The sequence below is a fragment of the Columba livia genome, chromosome 7 (genome assembly GCF_036013475.1).
Source record: "Columba livia isolate bColLiv1 breed racing homer chromosome 7, bColLiv1.pat.W.v2, whole genome shotgun sequence".
Classification (NCBI taxonomy): Eukaryota; Metazoa; Chordata; class Aves; order Columbiformes; family Columbidae; genus Columba; species Columba livia.
Window position 1 is genome coordinate 20,892,282 of NC_088608.1, and position 12,402 is coordinate 20,904,683.

A 12,402-nucleotide genomic window follows, 5' to 3' on the forward strand; every position below is an offset into this window, starting at 1 on the left:
ACTAAAGCATCTGCTTTTTACTGCAGTTTCATCAAATATATGAGCTTCCACTCCTGAAAAACGGCATTACTATGTTTAAAAAGGAATAGTATAAAATAGTTTTCTATTGCTAATTACAGTTACCGTGCTGCCAGAAATCAGGCATGTAGAAGAAAACAGTTGTGCAAAGTATACTTTGCCATAAGAAGTATGCAACAGCATATGCAAAATAATTAATTGTGTAACTACATTTTTATTGGCACCAATGTAGCCAATCAAATCATAAGATTTGGTTTAATTTTCATTTTAAGACTGTTCTTGATCTAGCTAAATGCTCACTATTATCAAATCTTCAGTCAAATATTTAGTATGTTAAAAATGTATCTATCTGTACTGATATATATGCTTTCATGCCCTTGTGAGGCTGAATGCTACAAATACTTTTGAAAATAACAGTTGCATTGTAGATGTGCTTACTTACTTATGCTGCAAGGTGGGAAATATCTCTCTGTGAAGGAAACTAAAAATGAAAGAAAAACTCTTAGAATAAAAATAGAAATAAGGAAATATCTTCAAAGCAAAGGCTAATATATTGATATTACACACAGACAGATTATGAGTACTTACTTGACACCAAAGTGCTCAGAGTGAGCTTTTGGCTGTATTGTATAGGGACAAAATGGGAAAGTACTGAAGACTTTATGCCTCATTAAAGTTTTCTCACTGCATGTCCTGAAAAATGTTGCAAAAGAGCGTTATCAAAAAAAGGAGGAAATGGAGAGCCAGGTTAATACCAGCTGCCAAAGAGGACGCTGTATTTACCACTCCAGTCCCAAAGAATCATTAAAATCTGTTGGGAGCTACACAAAGAATAACTCTTTGCCATCAAAGACCTTGCTTACAGCATGTTTAGATGGAAACACAATAAAGCTGATTTGCTTTGATCAGCTCTTCTAGATTATATGCTCATGATTTGTACCAAACAGCAAAGACAAAACCTGGCCCCACTGGGATCAATAGTTCTTTTGCATACCCCAAGATTTCATTACAGGCTTTTGTAAGGCTGTGCCATTAAGACATCATTATTCATACAGAACAATCAGGTTTTGTCACAGAACACAGGTCCACATTAATTTTTTTTTAAACTGAAGGCACAACAGTTGGCAAATATAAGTCAATTTATCAAGACTTACCACACTCAGCTGACTATTCAGCCTCAATTTTGAGCTGTCAAATCCACTAAAACACATTTTGCAGCCAAAAGATTAAATACAGGTTTCTATTTTATCCTTCTTCAGATACAATCTTCAGTGAAGTTGAGTTTTGATTTTTTAAATTTTCTTGTTAGATTATTTGAACTTTTGAACTGTTTTTCCTAACATTCACACATGTGATACGACTTCGGGGACTGCGAACCTCATTGTTAATAATACTGCTCTTCAATATCTCGATTGAAAATATTGTAAATGGTGTGCTTTAATTATTTTACACAAGTTCAAGTCAGGTAGGTTTCTGTTTCTCCTGGGCACTTTCGTCATGTAGTGACATGTATAGTATAACGAATTAATACTCTTGAAATGCCATTACAGCGTGATACAGTCAGGTTAAATGGTCAAGACTATCCTGAGGCCATGAAACACTAGAAGAAGATTGTGTGAAATGTGCATATTTTTAACAGTTCACAGCAGACAAGCTATGTGCGTTATTCACATTGAGGTGGCAAAAACTGGCCTCCCTAGTGGCTGAGTATTCCTTTAACATATAGAAACATTGAGATGGTACTTTGCCAGCTATGCTGGCTCTATCTCCAGTCCTGTTGCAGGCTTGTTTGACACCTTGAGAAGGACTAGTCAGGGCTCTGTCACATTCTAGTGACATGATATCATGCTAAAAGACATTAGTTAATCCCTCTTAACAGAAATTACTCAAGGCTTCTCAATAATGTACTGAATTTTGCTAACCAATGGATGAAGTGGTCACAGTTGAGCCAGAACAGCCTGTAAGAGAGGTACCCACAGATGGGAGGGACAGACAAGAGAGCACCAGGAAAGACGTTTAGAAGAGTCAGGCTTGTTGCTACTTCTGCCCATTGGGAAGTGATAGTGATGGCTGTTGCTGACACAAGAGGTCATGCTACAACACAGCAGCTGGCATCTCTAAGCCCCAGTTCTTCATTCAGTGTGTCTTCAAAGTGGCCCTGCAACCTCACGTAGCTCTGAAGCTGTTACCACCTATGCAGTGGTAATGGCAGTGATGAAGGGGGCTAATATCACTTTGGTTTCCTTAATAGTGCACTTAATAGCGCACACTCACTTGCAGAAAAAGTGTATCTTTCTTCTCATGCTTCTCAAATTATAAAGAATTTCCTCAAATTGAGTATAGCCTATTTAGCTGTGGTTTCAAATATTTCTCATATCCCCCTTTATTCTTTGAAAAAATGTTAGGCCTCTCTTTTCTCAGATTGGAATACTGAGATCAGGCAGCTGAGAACTCTTGGATTTCAAACAGTGATGGAAAACATCCAGAGATCTGGATATGCAGCAATATTTGAGACCTCAGCTTCAGCTGGTGCAATTGTGACATGGCCTTTATATTAATTTCTGTCTTTGACTCCTGCAAAGATTACTAACCTTAATGTCAACTACTGTCATGTTGGAAGCATATGTGACCTGGGGCAGCTGGGCCCAACTTAGTCAACTGAGTATGCAAGTCTGTAGTGTCGTCTCTCAGAGATGTCAAAGATACTTAAATAAGTTTAAATAGTTGGTGAACAGAAATGCAATTAATTATGTGCTGAAGCATCCAATGTCTAGATTCCTTAAGAAAATATAAAACATTTTATTTCTTTACAAAAATTTGAATTCCAGCAGTAAATTTATAACATTTAAATGACACTTTTAAGACACTTATTCCATTTAAAGAATACATAGAGTCTAATGCCATTAAAATGTTTAAATAAACACTTGGTAAAGTTTGTAGTGAATGAGGAAAGAAAGCTTATCTCAGATGCATCAATGCACAAAGATTTCACATTGGTATCATTTAAGTTTTGATAAACTGTAACCATAAGAATTGTGCAGGTACTGAGAACATCACAACTTCAGAAGGCTGCAAGTCTAGAAGTGTAGTGTATGGTATGTCACATACCTGGAATTCTGGACAGAATATCATGCATCCCACATAAAAAGTTATAAAAATGTGGAGGCCTCACTAAGCTTTTAAAGTTGCACCTGGAAAAGAAAAAAAAAAAAAAGAAAGAAAAATTTATCTTGAGGGCAGACATCATTCACTAATAAAAGGAAATCACCTGAAGCCAAGAACTTGCTACCAAACATACACACAGAATAGTTACTTAATTAAGAAATTATTTGCAAGATATGTTTTAAGGTAGGAATTAGCAGTGAAGAAGAAAGAACGACAATGTTTTGCTTATGGGAGGCACACAATCCCAACCATAATCAACATGAATTTTCTTGCTAGAATCAGATTTTTTTCTCAGTAAGATTTAGGACCTGTGTGAGATTTATTATATCATTTTCAGTTAAATACCATATTATTTGTGTTCCCTAAAGGGCAAAAAAATGCCTTCTCAGCTGTGACTGTCAGAAGTGGGCTGAGCTGGTGGACATTTAAGATGGAAAGGAGGACAGCAGTACAGCAGTTAGCTGTCCTCAGTTAGCAGTTAGTCCTCTTTGTCTGCATGTAGGTGGAAAATGACGGATTCACAGAAAAAAAAAAAAAAGTATGTATTTATGTGGAAGAGGGCTACTTGTTTAACATGTTTCTTTAATAACAGGTTTTGAAGTGTCACACCATGTCTCAGTCCTTGTTCTCTAACTATTACAGTCTTTGAAAAGATACGTGTGACAGACAAGCCTGGAGAAACTGCATGGCTTTTGGACTGGTCTGTCTTTTTTGACCTCCTCATGCTGGGCAATCTCATCAGTAACTGAAATTTCAATTGGTGCAGTCCATGGGACAGTAAATATCTTTCTACTACAGCAGTAACAGGAATCCCTTACTATGAAGAGATTCGTTTAGGTCTGAAAGAGATCCTACAGACATGGACCGCTATGATGATGTTGAAAGTATGACGCCCAGTACCAAAAGCTGCCTCGCCAAAGCATGACAGATGCGCAGAAGGATGGTGGTCAAAGGTGTAAGTTAGTGATGGGGGAAGAGAGTGAATACAACTGGGCTGGTGAGCAGGGACGTGTGGTGAGGTGAGAGCAGTCCTCTTCCATACACGTGCAAGTATGGACAAGGATTTATGTGTGGAAATGGCCTTGGGGGACCAAGCCTAGGATACATGGACATAGCCTGGGGAGGATGAGAGAAGTGGGCGGGTGTTGAGAAGGAGGAGCCAGGTTTGCTGTTCTTCCCCTTTCCCCTTGCCTTTTTCTGCTGGCCCCTCCTGACACACGACACCAATTCCTGCAGGAGCTTGCAGCCCAGCCGCTCCCTCCTCTCCTCACAGAGCATCCAGCACAGGCAGGACAAGGTGGCTGACAGCAGGCCCAGGGCAGCATCCTGCATCTCTGCAGAGCCTGCTGCTTAGGAGCATCAAGGTAAGAACCAGAATTTCTGTCTTGAACTAGCAGGAGCTGAGAAACCCTGAAGACATGGCTGTGTTAGGGACTTCTATGAGATGATAGCCCCAGCAGGTTCACTCTTGCCACAGAGCTGCCCTTTTGCTCTGTATTGTGCCTACCTGGGGAGAGCCTGCAGACAGATGACAATGAAACCAAAGCTGGGCGGGACTGACTTGTCAGGCCCTGAGTGGCCTGCAAGCTCCAGGTGTGCCTGTGAGCCCAGGACAAACAGCTCTGCTCCCTGCAGAAGGCAAAAGTCCTGTCAATAGGTATCTGTCAGCGCTCTGGGCCCACATCTCCCCAGGGTGGCACAGCAGGCACGTTCATGCCTGGACATCACCCTCAGGCCATGACTGTTTTTCTGTGGGACTGCTGAGCACAGGGGGGCTGTGATAGCAAGCAGAGTGTACACGACCCTCAGTTCTTAAGTAAAGAGAGCAGGGAAAAACTTGGGTCTGCCTCTATACCTCCTTGTTCTCACGCCAGCTCTGGAAAAGTTTTACAAAAAAACACCCCTGTGAATGACACTTGGGATTGACACTGTATCCACATGGTTCCAGCCATGGTTAAAGTCTTTGAGAAGCGCCGGTTGTACAAACACTACCAGGCAGCAAGAGAGAACTGAAGTATGTTTGTAAAATGTCTGTCTCCAGTTTGTCATGTGCTAGACCTATAGGCACTATGCTTGAAAATCACTCCAGTATGTCCCTTTTTATTATTTATTACATTTAAAAAATCAGCTTATTTTTAGGGACCATATTTTAAAATACAGACTGCTAAGCAACCTGTTGAAGCAAAACTGAATAATGTTTTATTGTCCTCGTATTGCTGTAATTCTGTATTATTATTTGTGTTGTTTAGGAAACAGAAACCAAACAAATTATGTTCTTCAGATTCTGGTGGCTTTTGTGGATACTTGAACACCATGAATTTTTGGCAGAAAATCTCAGGGAAGAAAAGAGATACGGATTGAGAAGACCAAAACCTAAACATATTCTGTCAAATATGGTAGAAAAATATCCCAGCCCAGGTGATCAAGGTGAATATATTAATTTTAAAACAGGTGTGGATTTTTTCCCCTGGTTCATTTATCCGGATTCTGTACTACACAGCTAACTTGCCCTGTAAGATATTGATTATAATCAGCCAGGCTTGCCTCATCCTGTATTTTCACATGCCTTATTTTTTACTTCTGTCTTTTTACTCCCATATTTACTTCTCCTTTTGTGTATTTCCGAAAAGGAGATTTCTTCTGATCTTTTTATGATATGGCTAATAGCCTGTTACTATTACTACAGGAATAATAGCCCACATAACTGTATTTTTATAGAAGTAATATCATCAGTAGTTCACAAAATTAATACTCTGCAGATTCTGCTTTTGGAAACTTGTATGTCACTGGATGTGAGTGTCAGTACCAGGGACAAAACCTAGCTCTGTCAAATCACATTCCAGTGTCTTATTCAGTAAGACTTATTTTCGTGTAGATGACTTCCACCTTCCCAGTCCTCATGCTGGTAGGATATTCAGTGAAATACCAGGCAAGAGGACAGAATGAGTGTATAAAACCACTACAACATTCTTCATTTCATTACATCAACTCACCTTCAGTTTCTTGTTCCTTAGGACATCTGTTCTGAAGCAAATTCCTCAGCCCCTATATGCTCTGTCTTCATGAAGGTCTGACACTTGTGATCACAGATGTTTTCAAAAATTTCCATAATTGCACTCCCACTTTTGAAGCCTAAAATACATGTAAGGGTGAGGGTAGAATCAGACTTGGTATGAAATCACTCCACTCACCTACCTCCCTATTTATTCTAGATGAAGACTGCATTCTGGAAATTGCTTTTTTACTGGACAGCTCCGAAAGTGCTAAGGACTATAATCATGAACAGCAGAAAAGATTTGTACTGGAAACAGCAGACAGAATGAAAAGTCTGCAGCTTAGTTCTGGACGTACTCTTAGCTGGAAGACGGCCTTACTTCAGTACAGCAGCACTGTTTTCATAGAGCAAACTTTCCATGACTGGAAAGGTCCTGAAGCATTCAAATCCCACATTGCTCCCATCGCCTACATAGGTCATGGCACCTACACAACTTATGCTATCACTAACCTTACACAACTCTACATGACTGAAGGGACTCCTGGTAGTCTGAAAGTAGCAGTGCTCTTCACCGATGGAGTGGACCATCCAAGAAACCCAGATATTTTTGCAGCTACAGCTGATGCTAAACACCAAGGAATTGTATTTTTCACAATAGGGATGACCAGAGTGGCTGAGGAGGTGAGCAATGCTGCCAAACTCCGGCTCCTGGCCAGTGTCCCAGCATCCAGGTTCGTTTTCAATCTCCAGGAGAAGGAAACTGTGGAGAAGGTTCTCAAAGAAATGGTATGTATGAGAAAGGATTTGAAATCATTATAGGAACATATGTTAAAATGGTCTTATTTCCAATATTTTAAAACTCCGTTGCTATTAAAGAACCCCGTATTTTTTACTTGTTAAGCAGCCCACTTTTATTAAAAAGACCCTTGCACCAAAGTCCAGGTTTCCTTCTCCTCCCCACAATTCAGATCTTGCCAGCCAAAATATGTGAAGTTGTAAAATGAATTAGAATTAAAGAGACCTGTTGTGAACTTATTTTTATCTCTGTTTTTCCTCCTAAGAAAGGTATAGTAAACCTCCTTTCTTAAAAAAACAACCAATTTTTTTATACCCTAATGCTTTCTTCTGTAGCAAGTAGGAATGTGACATTGCCCTTTGTACCAAAAAAGATGCAGCTCTTGCAGAAGTGCAAATAAATTCGTAGACCTTAATGGAGATACATCATTTTAGATAAAACTTGAACTTGGCCATCGACATCTTTATATATGCAGGGAAAACCTACCACACAATCAAGAGGAAATGTGTAAATTAAGCTTGAGGTTTTGCTTGGGTGCCCTTTTTCTGACTTTTTCTATGAACCTGATTTATAAAAAACATTCACTGCCAAGTGTGAAGAATAGATCCATCCTCTAGCCTATAAATCTGGTGACACAAGCTGTGGATGAAGTCCTGATTCGAGCAAGCTAAGAGATAAAAAATAGAAATATGAATAAAAACCAGGAGACTTATGCAGCCAAAGTGACACCTAGTTGATCTCATACAGGCCTAGAGCATGTACACAAGCTGGCCGTCCTATCTGTCCACCTGTCCTTCACTTTGACAGCCTGCCACTCTGCACTGGTTTCCCTGCATAACACCCTCCTCATCTTCTCTGGTATTACCATTGCTTTCTGCATCACAGCAACCAGTTTTCAAATGACTAAACACACTTTATTTCACCTGTTCCAAACAGGCAGCCACCCTCACCTGCCTTCTTTTGAGACAGTGGCTGCTGTCTGGTTTAAATAATGGCTTGGGCATAATTCTATGTGCATATGCATGAATTTTAGAGATGTATATTGCATTGCTGCTCATCAAGACATTTATGTCCTCTCAAGAGACTACACCAGTTGTAAAACGTGGGACAAATGCATTGTATGTGGGTGTTTCAGCTGTAGAGATCTTCCAAAAAATAACAGCTAATTTGATGATAACTCAATGTAATCAATGCTGAAGTGAAATCTTTTCTAAGATGTTTCAATGTTCTCACTTTGTGTGTGCCTAAGAGTATGCATAGAATAGCTTCTGATTTTCTCAAGTGTGAGGTATGTATTATTCACTTCAAAGAGAAGGCTGCTGCTATTCAGCACTTTGGAAACTGTAGCTTCTGGGTATGCTGTTCTTATCTACCCAGCTGACTATGGTGGCTTAGCTCTGGTTACTATTGTAATTTTGGCAGATTATGGCTGGACAGGGAGAGTCGGTGACTGGAGGAGTCAACAATCTGTAATAGGAATTGAAATTAATTAAAATATATTTAGACTGAAGAGACTGCTAGAATGTTTTCAGAAATTAAAGCTTAATTATGTTAGTTAATATGTTAATTGCATAATTCAGTTTGCTAGCTGCCGAAACATTTTAACATCTTTCAGTGTCTTCCTGTAACGCTGGATTATGACTTCAAGTTTCTAATGTTGTTTCAAATATCTGTCTTTACAGAAAGATCTGTCTGAGGAAGAGGTAAGTATTTTTGTTTCCATTACAGAACTACGGCTTAACATAGACAATTATATGGAAACATTATTCAAGGAAATTGATAGCTCAGGGAGTTGGTTAAATATTGAGTCTAATGGCATTGCCTTCTAGTAAAACATGCTTTTGTATTTGCAGGACAGAGCTTTAATTGTTATTCTAATGTCATTTACTTTCCCGCCTTATTTTCAAAGTTGAAAAAGAACAAAGTGTGAGTATTCAGGTTAGCAAGAACTTGCTGATATGTCTCGGCACATCATGCAGCAGACTCAGTGGATAAGAAAACACGACACAGAGCTGAATGGGGTTCAGTTCTAGCCCTTAATGCCCTTCCTATGTAATAGAGTTAAAGCGCAGAAACTCTCAGGAGGCTCCACCAGTGCACTTTTCCTGTTTGTCCACACAGTGTCACCCTGACTGCAGGTGTTGGTAGGTCGGCCTGACATTTTGGGGGGAATAAATTCAGCTTTCCTTTTAAAGATGTGAGTCCTACTTGAGGTCCAGTTATCTTGGGTAAAGACTGTTCTGCTGAGCAGCTCAAGGAAACGTCTAAATACTACGTGTTTGAAAATAGCTGAAGCATTTTAATTTTCAGTCCAGTCACAGACATGTCATACCAATAAACCTGCCTTGTGAAGAGTTTGGAGGTAAAGCCATTATTAAGATGACTGACATTTCAGGAGTAGGAACGGTATAGATTTGTGGGTGGAATGTAGGAGGCCACATTCCTGCTGAGTGGTAAACTGACTGTTAAAAGGTTTTTGTAAAACATGTAAATATAACTGGCTTCTGATCATTACTGGCCATACAGTAACTTAAAACCAATGTTTGTGTTTTCTATTTCTTCTATTAAAATGTGCTGATTCAGACTATTTTCATTCAAAGTGTCCCCAGGCTGCTACATGTAACTGCGAGAAGGGGGAAAGAGGCCTTCCTGGCCCTGCTGTAAGTAGCTGTCATTTCTCAAACAACTGAAATACAAGATCTGTTTCGTTGACGGAGTTTTTTTAGAAATTATTTGAACCCAAGTACTGAGACAATGAAAGTTCAAGGTTCAATACACAGTCCTCTATAGTTATTATTATTCTATGCATTTAATTGGAGAGTGAAAGTACCTCTTAAAACAAAAGCATACACCTCAAAGAGTTTGAAAGAAGGCAAAGCCCTCACTTGGCAAGCTAGGTAGCTACCAAAATATCTGATCACCTCTGTTCTTCAGAGGAGACTTGAACAATTTTCGTTTATAGCAAAGACAAAAAGAGAAAAATGGCTGCCTATTGAGGCAGTCCTGCTGCTCCCAGAAATTCAATTTCAAGGTTATGGTAAATATGAAGAGATTTAATAATAAATCTATAGGAAACAAATATCTTAAATATTAAAAAATAGTGCATATAATGTAAAATAAAATAATTTGCCTAACACGTACTATAGGAATTTTATTTTGTTGTTTTCAGGGTAAAAAGGGTCGCACTGGGGATGATGGAGCTCCAGGCCTGAAAGGAGCAAAGGTGATGTAATTTTTCAGATTTAGGAAAAGATCTGGTACCTCATTAATATGGAAAGACTACCCTAATAGTGCCCATGTATTTTCCACCTGTGAATTTCTTAAACTTCATCTACTCTCTTTTGCTGTAGTAAAGACTAAGATTCTGACAAATTAAAATCTTATATCTAACATATAAAATCATGAGAGTGTAAAAAGAGGGAGTGGGTATGCTTTCTGTATTTTGCTGAGATATCCAGATATCAGGACAATACTGTCTTTTCCTGATGTCACTGATCTTGGTGTTGGATTATTCACAGGGTGAGCCAGGTCTTAATGGAATCCCGGGACAGGATGGAATAGAGGTAAAAAAATGGGGTTTTCCCTTCTTCTCCAATGAGAAGCTGATTTCAACTCTGGTTTACCGGCTAATGATTCATTAACACTAGAAGAACTGAAAACATGATCATTGCTTAAAGAAAGCGAATAAGTCCTTCTTATAAGAGTGATCTAGAAAATACTCTCTAATAACACATAGCCCCTCCTAAAAAGTGTGAAAAGCTCTGATATAACACTCTAAGATTAAGCTTAATCTAAGTTTACATTTTTCATTTGGTAAATAAAGAGGATCCAGTGAGTAATAGCAATGAAAATATTGAATAAAATACATATAAGAAGTAACCGCAGGACGAGTCTCTTAGTGCTTAACTCTGAATTCATTCACACAGTAATCACTCTATGTTTTCATATTGATCCAGTACATCCTTTTTTATTAGTGACATTTTTCTTACTTTCTTATTTTAGCATGTTTCTCACTAAGATGGAAAAATGAACTCTAGCTGATCTGTTTTACATCCTTAAAATCCCAGTCTAAAGTGACACTTTCGTAAAATTTGTTCACACATACAATAGAATCTATCATGACCAGTAGGTGTAGTATTTAGAGTCATATCAGAGATCACCTTTTCTACCTAATTGGTCATTATAACCTGAAATGCTGTTTTTCTAGGGAGAGTCGAATGTTAATAGCGCCGATACTCACATTCTTACATTTGGTCTATATATCCTCCCAACCTGCTTTGCTTTTTTTTTTTCTTTCCAGGGGAAATCTGGATACAAAGGAGAGAAGGTAATACTTTTAGTCAAAACTTCTGCTATATGTAATATAGATGTTTGATGACATTATTATTTATTATACATAGTGCCATATTTCTTAATAATACTAGTAATGAGGAATAACATCATCTTACCAGCTGCTGCTCAGGCTCTAATAGATGTGTCCCTTCCCCAATGAACTTAGAGCAGAATTGCTATAATAGGTAATGAAAAAAATAACATTTAGGTTTTCAACTAAAGCACCCAAAGAATAAGGATGATATGCTCAATATACCTCATAAATATTTATTCCTGTTCCTTTCCAGGGTACAAGAGGTGAATGTGGAATCCCAGGGATAAAAGGAGACAGAGTAAGCAGCCACAAAGTTGTTATGCTTCCAGGAAACAAAGCTGAAATAGAGAAGACCCACAATCCCCTGAATAACAACCACAGTGATAGATATAGGGCAAATATTAATTCTAAGGCTGAGAGAAATTAACAACTTAAAATTTTAAGAAATGAAGTGAGCAAGGATCCCATTTTCAGTAACTTTCTCAAGCTCCTTCTATATTTTCATGTGATTCCTCTTAAGGCTCAAGCCTAAGCCTGTTCATAACAACAACAGAGGCAGAAGGCTTGTAAGCAAAGTAGTCTAGTAAGCAAAGGGAATGAGAGGTGAAAATGAAATCACTCTGGTCTTCAAGATTGGGTGTGTAATTGCTGTCAATATTTTAAATGAAACAAATAGAATTTTATCATGGATTACTGGTCCTTGATAATGAACTCTTCTCATTCTTACTCTGTACTCTGGTTACCATAGTCCATTTTAAAAATATTTATTCAATACTTGCTAGCTGCTGAGCTTCCCTTGATATTTTCTTTATTTTAATGTGAAGATATCTAAATAAGATACTTTAGCAAAAAGTTATCTAAAAGTGCTTTGTGATGAAATCTAAATACACATACATGTATATTTTCACTTGCCTTTCAGGGTCCTGAAGGTCCAGCAGGCCCCAAAGGAACAAGAGGGCTACAGGTAAAAAAAAAACCCAAACAAGTAAACTCCACCAAAAACTGTAAAAACAACAATACCTGGTTCCATGGGATTCAGAGCTGTGAAATAACATCACACCA

At 38.5% G+C, this 12,402-nt stretch overlaps 1 protein-coding gene and 1 long non-coding RNA gene across 2 annotated transcripts in view; one reads left to right on the forward strand and one right to left on the reverse strand.

The window, feature by feature from the left end:
* Positions 1-717: 717 nt before the first annotated feature.
* The window catches only part of LOC110360830 (uncharacterized), a 32,411-nt gene continuing 20,726 nt past the window's right edge, over positions 718-12,402 (reverse strand). The window contains exons 4-8 of the long non-coding RNA XR_010473857.1: positions 11,563-11,678; positions 11,423-11,482; positions 6,689-11,281; positions 6,177-6,315; positions 718-3,209 (exon numbers count right to left, since the gene is read on the reverse strand). This is a non-coding gene — a long non-coding RNA (uncharacterized LOC110360830). The remainder of the gene's footprint in view (positions 3,210-6,176; positions 6,316-6,688; positions 11,282-11,422; positions 11,483-11,562; positions 11,679-12,402) is intronic.
* LOC102090699 (collagen alpha-1(XXVIII) chain-like) overlaps positions 3,270-12,402 on the forward strand; it is a 34,731-nt gene continuing 25,598 nt past the window's right edge. The window contains exons 1-10 of the mRNA XM_065069740.1: positions 3,270-4,547; positions 5,433-5,610; positions 6,396-6,964; positions 8,657-8,677; positions 9,575-9,634; positions 10,144-10,197; positions 10,493-10,537; positions 11,275-11,301; positions 11,594-11,638; positions 12,260-12,304. Of these exons, the coding sequence (XP_064925812.1) occupies positions 5,454-5,610; positions 6,396-6,964; positions 8,657-8,677; positions 9,575-9,634; positions 10,144-10,197; positions 10,493-10,537; positions 11,275-11,301; positions 11,594-11,638; positions 12,260-12,304 (1,023 nt within the window). The 5' untranslated portion in view covers positions 3,270-4,547; positions 5,433-5,453. The remainder of the gene's footprint in view (positions 4,548-5,432; positions 5,611-6,395; positions 6,965-8,656; positions 8,678-9,574; positions 9,635-10,143; positions 10,198-10,492; positions 10,538-11,274; positions 11,302-11,593; positions 11,639-12,259; positions 12,305-12,402) is intronic.